Raw genomic sequence first — 22,945 nt, 5'->3', positions numbered from 1 at the left:
TACTTCTCCTTTTCCCTCTCCCCGCTCTTCCCCCTCTTCTTTCTCCATCTCCTCCATGTTGACCAAGTGAATCTCAGTGTCCAGACATCTCCCTCCTGTTCCCTCTTTTTTCTCCTAGGTGACATTGTTGGTACCCTGGATGTATATCATTGTGTGTGTGTGTCAAAGAGTATGAGAGAGTGTGTGTGTGTGATTGTGCATGTGTGTGTGTGTGTACCTGTGTGTGAGTAGTTGTGTATGTGTGCATGTGTGGAAGAGTGAGAGAATATGAGTGAGTGTGTGTGTGTGCGCGCGTGTGTGTCTGTGTCTGTCTGTGTGTCTCTGTGTGTGTGTGTGTGTGTGTGTGTGTGTGTTACCCCAGCCTCTGTATCTCTTTCTCACTCCCCTTCCCTCTTAAGTACACTGCTGAAGTTCTTCAAAGTCATGGGTAGGAAGTCCAGATGGGCGCGGGGACGTTTTGTAATAACCGGCCTACCTGATAGCTGATGCAGGACGGGGGGCGGGTCCACCCCGTGAGAGCGTGAGGGCCATGAATAAGGGAACAGTGCGGCGGCCCAAACGGCGCTACCTGATGCAGTTTAAATCCGGAAATAAAATTAAGCTTTTATTTTTTTATATTATTTTCTCAGCCCAGGGCTGTGAGGCAGGGGTGATCAGTCCATTACTTTTTCATTATTTTTAAAGTGCTCTTTTCTGCTCCTGGGTAGCGCTTAGCCTTTCTGCTGCCATTTCCAGGTCTGACTTTGGTGATTATTGAGTGACTCTCTCTCTGTCTCTACTCCCGCCCCCCCCCCCCCCTTCCCCAGCGATGCCCATAGAGGACGGGCCCCCCCTGACCTGTCTCAAACTCCGAATCACGGTGTGCTGCGAATCTGGTGAGTGAACCCCTCTTTTTCATCCCTCCATCCTTTCACCTGTCCCTGACTACCTCCTCCCCACCTTTACGATCCACTGTCCTCTCCCCCGCCCTCACTCACCCCTCATGAACCGGTGTGCTGGGCAAAAACACCAGGTGAGTTACGCCCCTCTCCTCCCTTTCCGTCCATTCACCCCTCCTCTCCTCCCTTTCCGTCCATTCACCCCTCCTCTCCTCCCTTTCCATCCATTCACCCCTCCTCTCCTCCCTTTCCATCTATTCACCCCTCCTCTCCTCCTTTCCATCCATTCACCCCTCCTCTCCTCCCTTTCCGTCCATTCACCTCCTCTCTCTCCTCCTTTCCGTCCATTCACCCCTCCTCTCCTCCCTTCCCATCCATTCACCCCTCCTCTCCTCCCTTTCCATCTATTCACACCCCCCTCTCCTCCCTTTCCATCTATTCACCCCTCCTCTCCTCCTTCGTCATTCCCCTCCTCTCCTCCTTTCCATCCATTCACCCCCTCCTCCCTTTCCATCTATTCACCCCTCCTCTCCTCCTTTCCAGTCCATTCACCCCTCCTCTCCCTCCTTTCCATCCATTCACCCCTCCTCCCTCCTTTTCCATCATTCACCCCTCCTCTCCTCTCTTTCCATCTACACCCCTCCTCTCCTCCCTTTCCATCTATTCACCCCTCCTCTCCTCCCTTTCCATCTATTCACCCCTCCCTCCTTCCGTCCATTCCCCCTCCTCTCCCCTTCCGTCCATCACCCTCCTCTCCTCCCTTTCCATCTATTCACCCCTCCTCTCCTCCTTTTCCATCTAGCCACCCCTCCGTTCCTGTCGTCCGTCTCCTCCTTTTTCTCTCCACGCGTTTATCAGCGATGCGCTCTCATGTCACCCCACCTGCCTCTCCTTATCCATGTCCCGCTCGCTCTGACTCTGTCTGCTCTGACTCTGCAGTGGCATATGGGATAGGACGGGGGGGGGGTGGGGGGTTGTGCAAATGTGGAGGGTGCCCCTTTTCCTCAGCTTCATCCTTTCTTCCCTCTCTCTCTCTCTGCCCTCCTTCTTCCAGAGTGACTGTGCTTGCAACGAGTGCAACCCTTCATTTCTCCCTCGTCCTCCTCCTCCTCCTCCTCCTCCTCTCTGCTCTTGTGGCTCAGATTCCCTCTCCAATCGCAGTCAGGAGGGCCTCGATTGGCGCGGTAACGCACACGTTGGTGGCCAAAGCTGTAATCTCATCAGCACTACACAGAAGGGTGACCAGACGCACAGTCCTGGGGCGGCGATTTCCCACCTTTCATTCGAGACAGTGCCGCACGTTTAGATTTTAAAAATGTTTTTTTTTTTTCTTCTTCCTCGACGCCGTTTGCTCGCTAACCTTTGTCTGTGAATCAATGGCGTCTCCCCTGGGTTGACTTAACACTGAGGGAGCCCGAAGAAACGTTGACCTTCTGGTCGGACGAGCGGGTTTCTGATGGGGAACGCCGGTCGTTCGGCTAGCGTAGGAATACCCGACGCTAGCGCGCCCCGCACTACCCCCCGTCTGAACCCCTGTTCGGTCCTCTCAGCCATTTTAAAAATATTACTGGCTAAATCAATCACGCTTTGTGAAAGATACTAAGTGAAGGAGTTAATAAGAGACTTATTCCAAATTAACTGATGGAAGGATTTGCACAGTAATGTGCGTATGGTGCAATTACACGTCTGGGTCTGAGCTTTGATATCTTGCTTAATCCTGGCTTTACTCTTAATTTCTACAGGCCCATGGGTTTTAATTAAAATATAAGTTACCTGCAGATCGTTTCTGATGGAGCGCCATGTTTACTGACCTACAACAAAATACACCCCCAGGACTGGAGTGGCTGTAATGCTGAGAAAATGTGAACGCGTATTTCCCCCGGAAAAGTTTTTAAGCGTCGCAGAAGACATCGGTCTGTTTCCTGCTAACCCGAGACACTGAGCAGTAGCATTCCGAATATGACCCTTTATAACCCTTCTACGGTTTCTCACATTTCGCGCTTTTTCAGTCTGCCTACAGGTGCAGATCAGTGTGTTTTTAAACTCTTTGCGTCTCCAAGGAAAGCTGCAGGCCCTTCACGCGTCTCGCTGGTGTGTAAATGTGTGCCCCCCCCCCACCCCCCCCGTAGTCTCTCTCTTTCATTCCGAGATGGCCCGTCTCTCCTGCCCTCCTTTCCCCCGCTGTCCTGCGACCCCGTGCTCTCCGAGCGAAACTAATCCTGACTAAACTGTAGGATTCCCCTCCTCTCCGTCTGGCCCCCTCCCCCCCAACCCCCCACCCCCCCCACGCCCCTTTTCTAGTGCTCTGTCGTTCTTGAAGTGGCACTAATCTTCCCCTCTTTCTGTTTCTTCTCCTCTTTCCTCCCTCTCTTGTTTTTATGATCTGTCGCCACCGGAGCAAAGCTAATCTCCTCTCTATCCACTACGCCTCCTTGCTCCCCGCTTTCTTTCCCTCTCTCTCTCCCTCTCTTATTCCCCCTCTCTGCTGCGCTCCCCGTCTTCCCTTCCTGCGCTCCCCGCGTCTCCCTTTCCCTCCCTCCCCGTGTCTTTCCCTCTCCTCCCCTTCCCCACCTTCTCCCCCCCTTTGCCCTCCGTCTCTCCGATTTGTCTCCCCCCCCTCTCGCTCTGTCCCGTCTCCCCTTTGCTCTGTCATTTTCTCTTTCTCTCTCCTCCTCCATCTCGCTCCCTCTCTCTGAAGTGTGCAGTCCTGTGATCACGCGGTAATAACCTGGCTGAAATGAGACTGTTAGGCGGGCGGCGGCGGCATCAGGCCGTGATGGGGGGCTGTTTATCCCGGCCCAGCTCTCCTCTCCGCGGCTGGTTATGGTCCTTTTAAGGATTCCCTTTCATCTGAAGGGGGGGACATGAGGCTGTCGCTTGCGTGAGGCAGTGGGTGTCTGCTCTCGCCCCGTGGAAGCGCAGCGTCTGCTGTTAGATATTCCGGCGTCTTTATTAAAGATTCACCTGGGCCGTCCGCAATCTTTCACCGACTGACAGCCGATGAAAAGAGTCCAATTAAGTAATTACAGTGAAAGTGGATTTCCTATAATGTCGCCCGAGTGCAGTGGGGAAAATAATCAGCAGAGCTAGTGAATGCGGAGGCGAAGGGTGTGCTTGGTGTGTGGTGTGTGTGTGGTGTGTGTGTCTGTGCGTGAGTGTGTGCATGCGTCCATGGTGTGTGTGTGTGTGTGCCTGTGCGTGTGTGTGTGTACGTGAGTGTGTGCATGCGTCCATGGTGTGTGTGTGTGTGTGTGTGTGCGCGTGCCTGCGTGTGTGCATGCATGATGTGGTGCGCGTGCTTTGTTTTGTGCTGTGTGTGTGCATGTGTTGTGTGTCGTGCGTGAGTGTGTGGGGTGGTGGGTGTGTGTGGGTGTGGCATGTGTGTGAGTGTGCGTGCGTGTGGTGTGTGTGTGCATGTGGCGCTGTGTGTGTGTGTGTGTGCTGCAGTGTGGTGTGCGTGTGGTGCGCGTGTGTGTGTGAGTGTGCGTGCGCGTGTGTGTGTGTGGTGTGTGTGTGGTGTGTGTGTGTGTGCGCGTGTGGTGTGTGGGGTGTGGTGTGTGTGTGTGTGCGGTGTGTGCATGGTTCGTGTGTGTGTGTGTGGTGGTGGTGCGCGTGTGAGTGTGTGTGTGTGAGTGTGTGTGCATGCGTGTGAGTGTGAGTGTGGTGTGTGTGCGCTGGTGTGTGGGTGTGTGTTGTGCAGCGCGCGTGAGTGGTGTACTGTTCATGTGAGTGTGTGTGGGTGTGTTGTGTCTGCTGCAGCGTGATGTGTGTGTGTTGTTGTGCGTGTGTGTGTGTACGGTGTGTGTGTGTGATGGGTGTGTGTGTGTGTGTGGCATGCGTGTGAGTAAGTGTGTGTGCGTGTGCGTGTGTGTGTGTGTGTGTGTGTGCGCGTGTGTGACTGTGTTGGGCTAAATGGATTTCTGCTTTGTTTCCTCCCTTCTGCTCCCCCGAGTTCCCCGCTCTCCCTGTTCGGTTTAGTTCTGTTCAAAAGGCTCTGTGTTGTAACGGTAATCCTTGCAGCTGGGTTGTCTGTCAGTCATTTGTCCTTTCAGGTCTTAGCCAGGTTTGTAGCATAAATTAAACACCTAGCTTTTACTCCAGCAGTTAAGCCCTCCATTGAAAGAGACCTTCCAGACAGAAAGACGTGCATAGCTGTCTGGTAATTATTTTAATTTACACCGTTATTGTTAATTTGATGGATGCGTTTGTCAATATTTGTCACCCCAGTATTAATGTCCTGCGCAAATAATGTATTGGCATTAGACAGGGTTGCCAGAGCATTTTAAATATCTCCCTGCGGACCCTGCAGTGGCAGTGATGTCCCAGGGAAGGGACCTCACCCCCTGGCTCCTCTGCGCTCCCTCTGTCCTCTTTCACCGCACTCCTCCTCTCTTCCCCCCTGTCTTCCTCCTCCCACCATTTTCAGAAGGCATCTTGTGGAAACATTAATTCTGCAGTTGTTTTTTTTCCTGCTCTTTCTCTCCCTCTCTCCCCTGCTGTGAAAAGCCATTACAGCCATTTCTAGTCTCTCTCTAATTGATCCCCCTTTTCTAGCCTCTTCTTTCTCTCCGTCTCTCTCTACCTCTCTCCGTCCTGCTGTGAGCCCACTATCATGGTCATTTTAGGTTGCAATTCCTCTCCCCCTCTCTTTCTCTCCCCTTTTTTTTCTCCATTCTAAATCTCTCCATCTCTACTTTACACCCCTCCCCGCTACCTTTTTCCTCCTTCCTCTCGCTCCGTTTCCTTCGTGCCTCCCTCGTCTTTTCGCGACCCGTGGCGAAAAGTCCTTTTTTTTTCACGACGAATTTGCGTCCACGTTCGGTTTCCAACGGTCCCGCGTTCGTTAGCAGCCCCCGCGGCGCCGCGGCGAACAAAAGACGGCGGCCGCCTGGCTAAATATTGTGGCGGGTCTGCAAAATGGCGGCGGGGAGAAGCAGAGAACGTCGTGCGGAGAGGCGGCGTGGCGGTTTTTTTTTTGTTTTCCGAGGGGCGCCTGCAGCCCTGGTCTCCACGACGGATTGACCCCACCCCCCCCCCCACCCCCCCCTCGTGACACGACCGCGGGACGTTGAGGGGTGTAGTTAACCCTGGAATAACATGATCGTCTGCCATGTTGACGTGTTGTTCCACCTGGCGTGAGGTTTGACTGATGCAGAGCTGCGCAGATTTGAGTTGGCGCATGATACGACTGCGCAAGTTTTAGAACAAGGCATTGGCTGCTGTGCGATGGCGTGCGATTAGCACTGCTGCGTAGGGTAACCTGTGGCGTAACAGAATACTCTATGGTTTGCTGGGGTGGGGTCTGCCCTTGGTATGTGTATAGAAGGGTTGTATCGTATAAAATTAGTCTCTGATGGTATAATATGTGGTATACTTTTGTAGTTTAACGTCGGTACACAATGTGATTTTAGAAATACTGTGTACCATAAACTTGTCTTTGACAGTTTGTATGGTATAGTGACGTGTAATAAAGATTTATTTATGAAGATATAGTGTAAAGAATAGGCCTGTCAACATTGGCTTGAAATTGAGTTCAAATTTAACCTTCTAAAATTGGTATGAATTTGAATATATTCGAATATCATTTGCATAAATATGTATATTGTCGGGGCGCAATATGTAGGTTATATAATACGCTACCTGTAATCTATTATAGGCCTCAGCCTTATCATCCATAAAGGTGTCGTATGGCACAATAGGACATTAAAAATATTAATAAATGTAACTTTAGATAGTTACATAGGCTTTGAAAATAGTTGCTTTTATGAATGTGATTTGGTGGGCCCTAAAACAAAGATTTGAATCCTCAAATTTACGTTTGAGCAGTATTCGAACTTTGAATATTTTTGGCAGCCCTTGTGAGTGATGTAGTTTTAACCTGATGTGTACAATAGTGATTTATACTGTGGATATCGGTTTTTATGAGGGTATAATGTGTGAGTTATGGGATGTGGTTTATCCCGGTGTGTTATGCAGTAGTATATTGCATCATAGAGATGGGTTTTTTTCGAGCATGTAGTGTAAGAGATTTACTTCATACTGGTGTGTGTTGTAATGCGTGTATAAGTGGTATATTTTGTGTAATGGTCTGTGGTAGCGTAGCATGTGGCACAGAGGTGTGATGGTCTTCCAAGCGGCATTGCGGCATGGTTGTAAGTATTTACGTACAACTCAAAAGCTACCTTTCTGACGTATTGATTTTGTGTTTGTGTGTGTGCAGTACTTGGGGTTGTTTTCCTTCTGAAGATGATTGTGCTTGTTCTTTGTTTTCTTTTGTGTTTATTTCTTTTACCCTTGACAGAGTGCCCAATAATCCCTTAAAGCATTTTTTGAATTCTGGAAAAGAAAAAAAAATCTAAAAAATAAAAAAAAAAAACAAGTTTGGTGTTTTGGCTTTGTTACTCATTCGCATTCTTGTTTACCTGCGTAGGCTTGTGGGTCATACAGAAAACTTCATTACCCAAAAACCTATGCAGATTGATCATAATCAGGACTGTTCTGTCCTGAGTCTAGTTTTTTTTTTTTAGTTGTAAAAATTAATTTCATCTTCTTTTGCTCTTATGTTTCCATTGAGACAGCAGGTTTTCCACAATATTTATCTCAGGAAAACACAGCATTTTTCGCAATAGTGCATTATAATCATATAATCATATTCACGAACAGTTTGAGCCAAATTGCTATAAATAAGAATTGTACATACTTCAATAATGGCATTGAAGTGGCAAGACTCCAATGTATGAATTGTTTGTGGAAATGTAGGAGCTGTGTGCCATATTTGCTCAGTAACATCCAAATAGCTACAAAAAAACAAAATCTTTTATGGCTTTTGGTCTTTCTCATGTTCTCATTTTAGATGCAGAAGTATTAACAAGAGAAATATAGCTGCTGTAAAACTGTCATGAGAAAGGTACAGCCTATGATATATATATACCCCAATGATTTCTATTTTACAGGAGTTCTGAGAAATTTAGAAAGCCAAATATAACTGGAATTGAACACTGCTAAAATAGAATGGAAAAATTCAGTTTCGTGAAAAGGATCCGTCCCAATTTTTGTCTCGGTGTCTGTCCTCGAAGTTTGTAATTTTCTTCTGTTTAAATTCCAAATTAAATTTATTTTTATTTTTATAATCGTAATTTTTGTGCAAATGACCCAGGCCCAGATAAGGGCAGCAACAAATATGAATCCATTTTTCCTTTTCTGCAAAGCAAACGGGACACGGAACACGCATTTCTTGAGTAGCGTCGCAGTGCTTTGTCTAAACGGAAACCTGCCGTTTGTCGAGTCGCGCGGCTGACGTTGCTGCGGAGCCGGCTGGAGCCGGAGTGAGCCCAGGTTCGCTGTCAGTCACGTCAGCTGACCCGTAGACTTAACACCGAATTTCAGCGGAAATCAATGCCGCGAGCGGTCCATGGTTCATAGGCCCCTCTTGGCCGTGACTCAACACTGCGATATCTCCTGCGCTCCCCGTCCCGGATCGATACTGGACACTCTGACAAAACGCCATTTATCAATAAGTCTGGTCTAGTGTACTCATAAAACAGAACTTTGCTTAAAATGAGGAGCTCAAGGCTTTCAGCAGCAATGGGGGGGACATTAACGGGAACAATGCTGCAACATGTGCACTTTTTTAGTAATCTCTCTCTCTCCCTCTCTCTCCCTCTCTCTCCCTCTCTCTCTCGCTCCTGCGCCACTCTCTCATTCTGACTCCCTCTCCTTTCATTATTTCCTTTTAGTCGGCCCCCTGCCATGCAGATGACACCCAGACACAAACACCCTCCCTTCCTCTTCCCTCTCTCCCTCTCCATCTGACCTTCTTTCAGGTTCTCCTCTCCCGCTTCTCTCTCTGTTTTTCTCACACTTCTTTTCCTCCGTCTCCCTTGCGCTTTCTTTCTTCTGTCCCTTCCTCTGTCTCGCTCTGTCACTCTGTCTTCATCTCTTTGTGCCGCTCCTCCTCTTCCTCCTCCTCCTCCTCTCTTTCGGTTACTTTCCCCCCTTTTCTTTTTCAAATCTTCCCCGTTCTCTCACTTCCTGCTCTCTGTTTCTGGATATTATATTCCCCTTACCTCTCAGTCTGCTCTCTTTTGCATTTGACCTTTAAAGAAATCTGCATTTGTGATGTATTTTTGGACTGTGCTGCTGTGGTAGTCGTTTCTCATGCTATTTGCACTTCTGTAATGGTAAATGCATCAGTCTTTTCATTTGCTCCTTATTTTCCATGGAGTACAGTTAGGTTGGCAGTAATCATGTTCAGAGAAACCAAATGTAATAACTTGTCTCCCTCTACACCTGTGTCCGTCTCTCTCTCCCTCTCCCCTCCTCTCTCTCCCCTCTCTCTCTCTCTCTCTCTCGCAGTAACAGCACAACCTAATCAGGAACAGGGTGAGTTGTTCAGCAGCGTGTCTATTGTCCATTTTCCACAGTCTGCCCCTGTATTAATTCCTTGTTTGTAAACATTTCTCTCTCTGAAAATGTGTTCATTTAAACAGTATGCCTCATCCCTGACTTGTTCCTCTCTGTCTTGTTCTCTCTCTGCCCCCCCCCCCCCCCCAGGTATCCCAGCACCTCGCAGTGCGGTCCGTTCAGTGATGGAAACTCCATGGCTCCTCGTCCTCATCATCCCTCTCTTCCTCCTCTCATCCATCTGACCTGTCTCTCTCTATATGCCCACCCAAATATGTGTGAGCGCACACCGAGGGTCTGCCTTTGTGTGCCCCTGATAGAGAGGGCCAGACATGGTGCTGATAGGTCACACCTGAGAAATCTATGGAGACGCCTCGGCCTCATACATGCGATGGATCAGCTACCCTGAGGTTGCACAGTCATTCTCATTAGGGTGCATATCCGTCCGTAGGCACAGAGCAGAGCCCTGTTGAGTTATACACTGCACACTGTCCATCTATCTCCTGCACACGGCTATATATCGAACACACCACTCCATCTGCTTCCTACATACAGCTGTACAATGAACCATCCTTTTCTCAGGTTCTGTGGTCATTGAAAGCAATACGCACACACATACACAGACGCGCACACACACACGCACACACAGGGTTTTGCATTGATTCACTGTCTCACACACAGAGAGGAAAATACTCCCTTGGGCATTCTCTCTCTCCCTCTTTCTCTTCTCTCTCTCTCTGTCATTTTTGGAGTGGCACTAATCTCTCTGCTCTTTTCTCTACACCCCTCCCTTTCCTGCTCTCTATCAAATCCTCTTTTAGGCTTTTGGCCCCCTCTGCCCCCCTCTCACTCCCCTTCTTCTCTGATAAAAGTTCACCCTGAAAAAAAACCCAACAATCTCAGATAAAAGCATATCCATTCATTTCACACTTCTGTCCCTTTTCTCTTTCTCCCTTCTCTTTTCATCCTGTAGCATCTGCCTTTCTCTATTTATCACTGTACGTGGACCCTCAGATGAGCCAAAATGGATCAATGGACCTGACTCTGAGGCGTACAGACTGTACGCAGGCCAATGCCAACTGGACTCAACAGCACTACAATCAGCCAGCCAGAGTTGTCCACTGGACCAAAACACACTGGCTAAATCTGATCGCAGCTTCTTCGACTTGTAAAATGTTGGCCGGTTTGGGCTGACGTGGACCGCAAACTAAATATTTATCGCAACTGAAACTGAGCCAAAGTGGGAACAACTGGACTAAAATGGACGACGTTAAATGTGAAGGTACCTCGGGTTGGAAAAACTGAACTTGCTGAAATGGGGGGTGGAATCGAACTTGCTGAAAGCTGGACGGGGCTGTGTCGGGCCGGGTTTTTCGTGGTACCGTGCTCTGCCAGACCGGACTGGCACGAGCAGAGGAGATCTGGACTGCGCTGAAGCGGCCATTTTGAGGCAGAGAGGGAGAGCTGGACAGCGAGAGGCCGCATAAGCCTTCCTCCCTCTTACGCATAGCCTGCTGCTCATCACTGTAAACAGCCACGGGCCAATAAGAGCATTGATTTACACCAGCAGTCGCACTACAACACCGGCTATGGAAGACGTAAAACCCTTTTTTATTCTCTGTTGAGTGCTTAGCATTGTGTGGAATCAGCCAACAGGACAGGATCGCTCTTGATTTCTCAGTATTTCTGTAAAATGTAGTCGATGTAGTGCGAATTGTTAGTTTTTGTCTCCACGGTGATTTCTGTAGCATTTTCAGACACTGGTGTTTGCACCCTTTCTCAGTCAGGGATTTTAAAAATATTTGTTTCGTGAAATACCTTTTCATGGTCCAAATTAAGCTAACTTTATATGGGCATTACTTACCTGGAAATGGTTTAATTAAGGCATGAATCAAGAAACAGCTGGTGTGGATGTTCATTATGAGAGAACTAATTTCTATGAATGATCTAAATCTGGACTAATGTGAAAAGTTTATTATAAGTAGAATGTTCTTACAGTTGCATTGAATGAATGAATGCAGCCCATTTACACGAAGGTATTCATTCAGTTTATTGCTTGACCGGTGAAAATGCCATAGGTGGCCATTCAAGTGGTCCTGTTAATGATGCTATTTTGAGCTAATATAAAAATATATTTCCCTCCTGAAGTGAGGCGGCATTATTTTAAAATTGTACCTTCATGTTCTGGGTGAAAATGACTTCACAGAAATGTAAACAGTATTATTTTTCCATGAAATGGGAAAAGAAAAAAAGCGTTCTGTAAATGTATTTTCTATTAATTTGCCTTCATTAAGTGTTTTTTTTCCACGGCATAATGAGTACATTTTGTCGGAAGGTAACATTTTATATCTGGAAATATTGGTCATGGTTAAGCTTTAATTTTGCCTTTTAATTTTGCCTTAATTTTAACTAGTGTTTGCCGATGCTAGCCTTGAATACATATATTGTTTTTTAACTACATGTAAATGAACTACTCTGCTGAAAATAGCAATGGGTGCCAGTGTTCTTGTCTGAGGCAAATTATCTGTAATCTGGTTTGACTCTAGAATCAGACCCTATCACAATCACGTAGGACAAAGTATTATTTTTGTATATTCGTATTTTGTTTTTCGTTTTTCACATTTTAGTGAAGAATTTAGCATCTTCTATGAAGACCTGCAATCAGGGTCCTTTTTCTAAGGCAAGATTTAGACAATAAATTTGATTGCAAGAAGGCCATTCCTTTAGTTTTTCTTTTTTCCTCTCCCTGCTTGTCCTGTGGTGTGTGTGCGTGTGTGCGAGAGAGAGAAGGAGAGAGAGAGCGAGAGTGAAAATTTACAGAACATTTTTGCTTTAATATTTTGAAAACAATATTTGCTTTAGCTCATACCTGATATATTTGCAAATTATCAGAAATAACGTGAAAAATGTGTTGACAAAAAGCTCGATTCAGTTTCCTATTGACCAAATAACACTGAAACCACAACAATGCAAGGATGCTGGGATTTTTTGTTATTTGTTTTTTTATGTTTCACCAGACATGACATTTGTCTCTGGCAATTAGTGTTACTCAGGGTGCCATTAGTGTGTGTACCCATACCGTGAAAACCTGCTTTGATATCCCCTGTATAGCACTTCAGACTTATTATATTTTGGGGACATCATTTTAATGGGGAGATAGCTTGAACTTCTCTCTTCCAGAAATAGGATCATCCTGTTACTGACCCAGGAGATATGCAGTCGTTCAGCTCCACAAGGCTAATGGCGTTCAACAGTTTGTTGCGGACTAGGCAGTTACAGCACTCACACACTTAGAAGTTAGTTATAGAATTAAAGGATGACCACATGCTGTAATTATCAACAAGGGGGTATGCGCTAGCAGCGCGAGCCCTCGGTGTGGAGGACTTCCACCTTTTGATGTTGCTCCGAGCGATTTGGCACAATTGCTCTGGCTGATGAAGGAAAGCGGTTTCCTGTCAGCCTGCCGGCCGATGCGTTCGGATGCGTGAGCTGTTTGGATGGATGAACTCGCTGGGGTATATAACGTGCTCATTGGTTACACACGTGTAGCACTCTTTTTCTTTCTTTTTTCTTTCTTTTTTTCCCCCCCTCAGCCAACCAGGAGACTAGTCCTCCAGGAAGGCAGATCAGCGCCATGGTTTCTGACAGGCTGGGGGATCTTGGGCTGCCGCAAGCTGTCCCTCCCAAGGTCCTGTCACACAGCAGGCGGGGTGACAGTGGGTGGGGGTGGGGGTGGGTCGGGGGGGTGGCTGCGCGGTACTGGTGCAAAGCCCTGTGCACCACAATGGGCCATGGGCCGTTGCTACACACAGAGGTGTGCAGGGCTGGTTACAGCCCTATGCAAATGCCACTGCAACGCTTTCTCCGTAGGGCGTTTTTAGCATGTGGAGATGCTAATGTGCAGCCTTGCGCTGCGGTTCATAAATATGCACAAAATGCCATAAACGTATGCTGCCTGTGTTTCACAACAGCTAAAATGGAAACGGCTGGCAGGCGATCAAAGCCTGTAAATCGAAGGTAATAATCAAGAGTAATGGGCATGGCAAAAGCGTTGCCAGAGTAACAAAAGGTGAGAAATTTATTAAAGTCACATTGTTAGATTTATTAAAAGGTGATCGCAGCAATGAGTCAAAAGTTGAAATCATTTTTATTTGACATTTAAAACATTAGATTATTATAGAGGAAACTGTCAAATGCCTTTTTTTTAATCCAAAAAAGATTCTGTAGTGCTCAAGTAACCCTATAAATACATTCATGATAGATTGATCTTTACATATTAAATAGCATGCTAGACCGAAAACTAGGATGTTATTTAATACATAAATAACATGTACATGGTACCTGTATATATAGACATATGCAGTAAATGAAACCTACATCCCTTTCTGTTAATTCAGGAGTATGTGGAGGGAACATGTACCTGTGTGTCCTTCCTTAGAATGGGAGAAATATACATATATAGCCTTGATATTCTACAGAAGTCCAGAGTAACACTGGCATTTGTTTAGAGGCATTTGAGGAAACATCTGTGTAAACTGGGAGCCTTTTACTGCGACGGAAGATTTTCGAAGCTGTATTTCTGTAGCTTGTGAGGCAGGTTCTCCAGACACAGAGCGAGGAGCGGCGGGGGGAGAGGGCAGCCCCTGTGCAGGTGTTTCAGGAGCCTTGGGATGCCTCCTGACCCGTGGATGAAGCTCCTCCAAGACGCTGGAGTCACAAGGGACTGGAGGTATGAGACGTTTCAGTGACAAGAGGGCATTCCTCAGGAAAGATTCTCTCTCAGTTGAGAAAAAGACAACGGTAACAGAACACTAACGGCCAAATTTTCTTCTCATTTTTTTCAGAGGGAGGCAGCTGGGCCTGCGAATGGCGGGTGGGTATTGCGGCAGGGATCAAGTTTTTAACATTGTAAAAGAGTTCCACGCTCTGAGAGGGGGGAATTGACTTTTTGAAGCATGGCGCTATCAGTTTATTTTTAAGTACATGGTTAAACCTAATCTTGAGAATTTAAAACTGGGGGAATGGATTGTCATGTAGCCCTGGAATTGAAGCCATCTGGTGTTGGGTTTCCTGAGTCAGTCGGGGACTCTACGGCCATTAGGATTTCTCCTCTATGTATGCTTCCTGCTATCTTGTCTGGTGTTGATTCTTGGTTGTCCTTTACCTATAATGCTGAGGCTGGGCTGGTGTTTCTGACTGTGAATGTGAATCCTGGGAGGAAGGGCTGCTGTGGCTGGCTGAGGTGTTTGGTGGGGGGAGTCATGATCTTAAATGTGAAATGTTTTTCACTCTTAGGCTCTGACATCTTTTCACATCCAACGTTGTGTCCTCCGGCATGAAGAACATGTCTAACCTGCCTTTCTCAGAAAGAGTGAAGCTTTTCTTCACTGCGTGCTCTTTTCCCAGCAGCACCTGGGTGTAGAGAACTTCCTACCGGGTGTAGAGAACTTATGAATTCCTGGACAAACTGCCGCAAGGAGGAATGTTGTCTATCATCCGTCGAGGAGTTTCTGTTCATGTCAGGATCGAGAACCACGTTAAATTCCCGTTCAGTCTCCCACAACAGCGCAAGCTGTATTTTAAAGATATCAATAAAGTCTCTTTAATATTTATCGTCTTCATAGTCTCGGCATATAGACTGTGTACATTCAGAAGGGTGAACAATTTATTACATATTGCACAAAATAGCACCAGGTAATCTTCACTGTGGTAATAACCATATCATATGAATAGTATACTATAAACATAATAATGACTCCCTTGCTGCATGCCTTGTGAACTAGAAAGCACATTAGCCAGCCTTTCACTCTGTCTAGTAGTTCAGTATCATTAAATATGTATGAAGGTATTTGAACATGAAAGTGTTTGGTAAAAAATGTTTATCAAAGACATAAATAAATCCCCCAAAGTTCTGTGTTATAAAATGACTGTTATTGGTGACACTTATGAACTGCTTCAAGATGGTGCTCCAGTACCTGTGTACACCTCCATTAATCCTCTCCTCTCCCCTCAGCATGCATGTCAGCTAACCTACAAGACATCTTGAGCTGGATGGCAAACCATCATCTGAAGATGAACTAAAATTGAGATGCTATACTTCCCTGCCAAGTCTTCCTTCCTGCTTGACCTTGACAGTGTCATCCTCTTCATAGGTGTGGTACTTGACATCAAATTGTCCCTTTCAGAGGACATCATGGCAGTATATCAGGCATGCCAATTTTCCTTTTACAAGTATTCAGAGAATCTGCCCCTTCCTCACACTGACTCAACCCAGCTCTTAGTTCAGTTATTAGTCCAGTTACTACTTAGTCATTTCCTGGCTGGACCACTGCAACTCCCACCTCACTGGCCTCCCTGCCTCTACCATCAGACCTCTGCAGCTCGCCCCAAAATGCTGCTGCTCACCTGAACTACAGCCTTCCCAGGCTGAGCCAAGTCACTTGCCTTCTCATCTCCCTCCACTGGCTACCTATATCAGCTCACTTTGCATTCAATACCTTGGTGCTTGTTTGTTTGGCAGCTAAAGGGACTGGACTGTTCCTTTATATCTGACCCTACACACCAGCCATATCTGATGTTCTTCAATTTTGTAACTCTTTCTGAATAAGATTTCCTGTCTCATAACTTATAATGCAAACCGCAACATTACATTACAGTCATTTAGTAGACGCTCTTATCCAGAGCGACTTACACAACTTTTTACATAGCATTTACATTGCATCCATTTATTCAGCTGGATATATACTGAAGCAATGCAGGTTAAGTACCTTGCTCAGGGGTACAATCGAACCTGCGACCTTTACGTTGCAAGACCAGCTCCTTTACCATTATGCTACACTGGCGCCCGCAAGACAGACAATGCTGTGATTTATTTTGGTTCAAACCGTATTGTTTTTTCATTTCTGGAGAGGAGCTGTACGGAAAACCACCTCGGGGCTTTGTCCTTAGTGTACTCTGTTTGCATGTTTTCCAGGGTATGGATATGCATAAAATGCCAGCAGCAAATACCTACATTTTCCACTTGGTGAAAACAGCGAAAGAAAAGAAATAAGCAGCTCTTGTGTATACCAGTGCTCAACCAAAACAATGGAAAAAGCGCATAAACAGCATGAGATATTCTGCAGTTACCCTGGAGCCCCGCAGACCTGGCTGTGTCCATCATCTGCACAGCTACTATTCTTCTGCTTTTGCTTTTTATTCGGAGTCCACAAATAATGGTGACTACATGTGGCGTAAGTGATGTACCGTGGTAACAGCTATACGTTACCACAGTATTATCTCACTGTACTCAATGTGTCATACTGTAAACATATGAAACACGAATAAAAATCAGCATTGAGATACAGATGAGTATGATAGTTGGTAGTTTCTATGTCAGTGTATAGCATAGGAAAATACCACCATTTTTGGTATGCTTTTGATCATGTACTACTCGCTTAAAGTTAACCAATAATTTAAATAATTGAAAATCACATTGAAGCACAAAGAAGCAGTTTTGCATGTTTGCTCTCTTCCAAGATTTTTCCATGTTCTGTCATCAAAATTTTAGGTCCCCCCCCCTCCCCCCAATGCAAAATGAATTATTGGGCACTTTAAAAAATGAAAGAAAAAAATAAAGATTATCATGATAACTCCGTGCCGCAATTCTGTTTTCAGTATCGCTTTATGAGACTTGAAAGGGTACATGGGTGGCTGAACTGAAATAAGCCATTTCTTATTGAAATGATATCGTAAAATATCAGTGGGAACTGAGTGTGCTTCATCTGACTATGTTCCAGTCTGTTGTGCTTGAAACTGTGATAACAGCAATGAGTTCAAATGAAAAAAGAGAAAAAAGTGACCAGATATTGAATCTCAATGTTTTGTGATCTGCCGTGTGAGTTTTCTCAGTCTTGCAAGTATTGCAAATTCTTTTTTTTTTTTTTAACCTCATATGCTATAGAATGCTCCTTATTGTCATAAAGTACTGAAAAATTTTAATCGGCTTTTTTTTCCATAAAAAGCACATGAAGGAATGTCTGAAGCCAGAGCTCTCCAGTAATTCTAAACGCTTTAATAGTGTGATTCCATTGCTTTTTTTTCCTTTCACAAAACCTGTTGTTTGCTGATAATTGTTTTTGATATTTGGGCCAGGGCCAGAAGGTGCATAAGGAAATAAAAACAAGAACAAGTCCCTGAAGACGACAAATCTTTCTTTTTCTTAGAGTGGTAGAGCCACCCTTTATAAGCTTTGGAATATGATTGGACAAGATGGGAAAAGGAATCAATGCTATGTCTACAAAGCCACTGTAAACATTAAGTTCGGAAATACAGCAGATTAAGCCATGCTGGGGAGAGAAATGATTCCCTGCAGAATACAATTCAGCAACTTTATTTTCCCCGAGGAAATTTGATTGTGATATCAGTGTCAAAAATAAAATGTGCAATACAACCGCTATAAAAGCAGAGAACAGTTCATTACACTGATGCACGCACAAGACAAGTTGATAAAAAAACAGACTGCAGACAGGACAGTAAAATAACTACGTAAGACATCCCAGCATCCACAAAAACAAATTTTCAAGACTATCTGTTTAAAAGACCTATCGGTTTTTGGAAGAGAAAAAAAAGAAGCTGTTGGGAGCTCTTTCAGTTTTAAAAAATGGGCGCTGCAGTCGGCTGTACGTCCTGATGGATGGCGGCTCATACTGATCATTGAAAGGGCGAGTGGGGGTGAGTGCGGCTTGCCCGCTGTTTTAAAATGACACGCATTACCCCAATCACGCCCCAAATCAGAGTCAATCTACACATCGCGTGCAGGTGCAGGCATGCCAGCCGTTGCCATGGAGTGTGTCGCGAGCAAAATTAATTCATTTCGCAAACTGTGATCCGAGGGATGTGTGCAGAACACCCAGTTAAACAGAAGCACTTGCGGAACCACCCATCCATTCAATTGCTGTTAATATTTACAATGCGTTATCATTTTCATACCCCAAAAACATTCTCCTATCTGAATTTGCCTCTCGTGTATATGAGATGTGGCGTGCATGCAGACGCTGAGGAAGAAATTCGTTTCTTTTCTTCTTCCTGTTTTTGGCTCAGTCCTTTCTGAGGTCAGCCTCTCAGCTGGGGCACAGTAGTGCTGGTTCGCATGGCTCCTGCTCTCTGTGTGAATTTCTCCAGGACCGTCTCTTTGATAGCAGATAAAAAAAGAATCCGGTTCATTACAACGGGAAGGATTAAAGAAGCACAATATTAGTGCTTCGTGGCGATGTGCCTCTCTTTATTTCCATGCCCCTGTGTTTTGCGTAGAACCTTTCTTTCTTTTTTCTTTTTACTTTTTTGTGTCTAATTCAAAGAGGCATAAGCGGGATCATGAGCTGAGCCTTCTAGCCATAATTGTCAGTGTCCTCCTCACACTATGCAAGGGTTATGTGAAACTACCTTAATTACAGTAGCCCATGTCTACCGCATAATAACTGCACCTCATCTTTATGAAATGTTATGCTTTTAGAATGAGGTATTAGGAATTGATAGGTTCTAATATGGACAGTAAATCCAGGAAATTGTTGTTGTGTCACGTTCTTGGGAGTACAGGAGTCTTTGAATCAGGAGAGTCATTTGAAGTTTTTGCTCTCCAAGGATTCTCAGCATCAAACAAAAATAAGAATAACATTGCATTTTAAACCTCACCAGGAGCACAGAGTATTAAGTAACAAGCCTTTTATTTCACATGGTTATTTTTAATCACCCAAAGCTTAATTTCAAAACACCAAGGTTTAGGGTAACAAATGCAATTGGCTCATATTAAGATGTGTTAATATTAGACTATTTATGTTACCAATGCCAAAAACCACCAATGATTCAATCTGATTCAATTCAATACCCAGAATTTCAATTTATCTTGATATATCCCAGCTGCACTTGTTACCAAGGGAATCGTAATCCGTTCTGGAGGAGACAGGGTCTGTCAGCCTAACCTTTTCTTACGGAAGGATCATCTCTGGAAACACGCTTAACTAGGCCAACAATCAGCACAAAGTTAATGTTTTGGAGCTGAATATTGCTGCCACATGGCAGAGTGCAGTTATAATGCCAGTCATGGAAAACAAACGCAGTCCCCTGACATTCACAAAACACACCCAACCGCCACATCACGAATGCAGTGGTTAATTACAGAGGTTCAGAACGTGGTCGCTTTTTATGTTTTCGGTGTATTTTTGACAGTCCGATGCTTCTGCACAGCGCCATCAACATTCTCGCTGCCTGCTGGCCCTGTGTGCAGAGTCGTTAGCGGTTTGCATAGACCAGATTAAAGAAGGAGGACGTTCTCATTTAGCTCATTTGCATCGGGTTTTGAACAATTTCTCCACGCCATCCGGAAATCCAGTCGCGAGCATTCGGAGGTCCAAGGAAAGTGCCAAAAAAAGTAATTTCCCTGGATAGAACATCTGAAGCCATCCAGCGCACAGCTGCGGAACGGGGTGACGACATGGAACAGGGTTCCGCAGTCAGGGAAGCTAAAAACTGCAGTGACAGCTGGCCAGCGTCTGTTTGCTCCCATTCTTTACTGAAGTCAAACACTTGATTACATCATACATCTCTGTGTAGTCTCCACCAGCCAAGCATGGTAACCGACAGTATTGTTGAGACTATTCAGAACAATTCTGCCTTAATTTCACCCCTTGTGAACGGAAAATGAAAAATACCTTGAGGTACCCTCCTTCTCCTGGCCCTTCTCTCCTCTTCCCTTCTCTCTCTGGCACTGTCCTCTGATCAAACAGATGAGGTTTGTTTTGAAAGCCATGCCAGCCTTTTTGCCAGTGAGCATGGGAGGGAATCAGTTTGACCTAATGGCTGTTGTCACCTCAGAGGTATGAGCAAAAATGGCACTGCCCAAATGTGTGAAGGGAAACAAATTGTGGGCCCAAGAATTTCTAAATATTTTCCACTCTTGTCATCCAGGTTTCCAACTGATCTATAGGTCATGTCACTGGGGCTGACAGAGACAGACTAGGCCTAGGGAAGTGGTGATTTCGCACAAAAGGCTTGTGCCTTCATTTCCTCACTGAATCCAGTGCTAAACTAAATCTGTAGACTATATGTTGGTAGCAGAAAACTTAGCAGAATTATTTCATTGACAATAATGATGTAATCTAATGATACCTGTAATCATGAAACTCTTCACAATGACCTTGTGATTTCACCTTGTGAAAGTCGTGAAGTCATGGGATTGGTTGCTGTGATTAATCAGGGGAATCACAAATCTTTGCACAGCCAGCTTGTCAAGGATCAAATAATATTTTTAAACAGTTAAGGACACATTCACCCAAGCTTGTATCGAAAGAGTGTGTAACGGTGTATAAAATCTACACCTGCCAATAAAGAAAGAAATCCTTGGTAGTTTCAGATGAGCGGGTTGGTTAAATATTTGAGTGTGTCATGCAGTTTATTATTTGCTGCATTATCTTTTATGAGGCAGATACCCCAAAGACCCATCACATGGTTATGTCTAGTTATGAGGCATCAAGGGCACAGCCATAAAATAAAATTGGTGGAGGCTTGGCAGGTAACAAAGCAATATCAGTTTACCAAGCTTAAGGCGAGTGCTGAACATTCAAGGCTATATTAGAAGTAAACGCTGTAACAAAGTGGTACAGAGGTAAAAACAAAATAATAAAAAAGGCCAGTTGTAAATTGAGAGCAACACAAATCCTGCAGTAACAGCCTCGCGTTTCCTACATACATCAATAGCGTTTAAAGATATCAATATCAAACCAACAGCCAAATGACTCTCGCTGGATTGCAAGAAGCTGTGTAATACGATGTCGGGAATGGACTTTTTTTTTTTTTTTTTTGGGAGGTGGAGGTTGCTGAAATACTCACTTAAATAAGTGACTCTTAAGAAGGGATAGTGGAAGTCGCCATTCCGGCTACATGCAGTTTGTCTCAGCAGAGGAAGAACAAGTTGTTTTTTTTCATAGGGGTCTCAGGGTGAGGGCTGGGGGAATTGGACCAACCAGCCAGTGGCTTCAGCTCAGAGGGGCTGTGCTGTGGGTCCTAAAGGAGACGGGACTCAGAAGTCAGAACCCAGGCTCCGCCCCTGTGGGAGGCGGCAGGTCAAAATCAAGGTGCGATCTTGTGTGAAGGTGGGAGAAACGATAGGGGAAAATGGAGGAGGGAGAATACACTGTGGACAATAGAATTTGTGAAGGCGCTCGAGAGGACTGATTGTGTGGCCCAGAAGGCTGGGAGGGAGACAGTGAGGTCGGAAGGCACCAGGGCCTTGGTCAGCTGTTGTGTAACACGGAATAGGCTATCGAGTATATAGATTGATGCGGGCCAGGAAGAACATCTGCCAGTGTTGGATTGCCTCGTGTTGATCTGTAGAAGTGTCAAATTTCTCAGAGCTGTCAGGGGTCACTCCTAGGTCTGTGGCTGTGGCGGAGAAGGGACAAGATGCTGCACTAAAGGGAGGCACTGAGAATCTGAAGGGGAGGATGGAGAAGGCGGCCATGTCTGACCTGGGAGAGCTGAAGGTCACCAAAGACATGTCAGTGAGATGAGCCGAAACGCATGACGTGACCTATAATTGCGGGGGGGGGGGGGAGGGGGGCTGAAACGTGAGGTATTGAAAGTTGTACTGCATCCATTCCATGATGTTCTTCTTCAGGAGTGCATCCATTCCATGATGTTCTTCTTCAGGAGTCTGCGACAGACCTGCGTACAGGTACCTAGTAATGAGGTATAAACTGAGGGTGGCACAGACGGAAAAGAAGACATCTGGAGGTACTGTTTGGAGGAGGAGACTGCAGAGGGAGTATAGTCTTGCAGACAGGAACAGTAGTAGGCTGGGTGTGCTGAGGAAGAGATTAGAGAGGTCAATAGTCTGGAACAGGCGAGAATAAGGACAGAAGAGTCTGAAAGGAGGTGGGAAGAGGGCCAGTGGTGGTGGTGAGGAATCTACTCAGATCCACTGTTTAGGAGGATGCCTCCAAGCTGTTAGCAGAGAGAGATGATGAGGTGGGAGGAGAGCAAACAATGCAGAAGGAAGACGAGAAAATAATGTTTGTATGGGTTGTTTGAGACAGAGTGTACTATGGAGTTTTACGTAGTTGCGTTTTTTTATATATATAAATGTGAGAATAGAGCACACAATGATTCATGTGAGAGGTGAGATATTTTTCTTTTTATATCCTTGTAGTAGAGCGTAGCATTGCTCTTAATGAGAGGTGAACGAAGAGAAGGAACAGGTGTGAGGGACGAGAGGAAAAAGCGGAGTCAAGCATGGATTACTGACCAGGCCTTTCGGGCCCAGACCCAGGGGCCCATAGGCCAGAGGGGCCCTCAAGAGGCCCAACAAACCCCACTGTGGAATGCATACTACTGTTTTTCTGTAAGGGAGGGGCCCTAGAGGCGTTCACGCCCAGGGGCCCTTGATCCGTCTATGAGCAGAGTGAGTGGACAGAGAACCCCCGTGAGGATGGAGACTGCACCCGTTACCAACGAGGAAACGGAATCAGCACAGCAGATGACTCAGACAGGATAACAATGCGGAGGCTGACGGGAGGCCGTGCTTACAGTACACACAAGTCCCATACACAAACGCAGGCATCAGGGGAAAGGGAAAATGTTTCATCCATAATTTTTTTTTGTCGCCTGTCTCTGGAACGTCCTGTTGTGTT

At 45.6% G+C, this 22,945-nt stretch overlaps 1 protein-coding gene across 3 annotated transcripts in view; it reads left to right on the top strand.

The window, feature by feature from the left end:
- The window catches only part of si:dkey-246i14.3 (ephrin A4), a 31,793-nt gene extending 19,794 nt beyond the window's left edge, over positions 1-11,999 (top strand). For 2 of the 3 annotated variants that reach the window (XM_064354275.1, XM_064354292.1), the window contains exons 3-5: positions 807-875; positions 9,234-9,260; positions 9,432-11,999. In XM_064354275.1, coding sequence (XP_064210345.1) covers positions 807-875; positions 9,234-9,260; positions 9,432-9,526 — 191 coding nt within the window. In that variant the 3' untranslated portion in view covers positions 9,527-11,999. The remainder of the gene's footprint in view (positions 1-806; positions 876-9,233; positions 9,261-9,431) is intronic. The other variant, XM_064354284.1, reaches the window with a different exon arrangement.
- Positions 12,000-22,945: the final 10,946 nt, after the last annotated feature.

Source organism: Anguilla rostrata, chromosome 1, assembly GCF_018555375.3.
Source record: "Anguilla rostrata isolate EN2019 chromosome 1, ASM1855537v3, whole genome shotgun sequence".
In the NCBI taxonomy this organism is placed as follows: Eukaryota; Metazoa; Chordata; class Actinopteri; order Anguilliformes; family Anguillidae; genus Anguilla; species Anguilla rostrata.
This window is presented reverse-complemented; position numbering and strand designations above follow the sequence as displayed.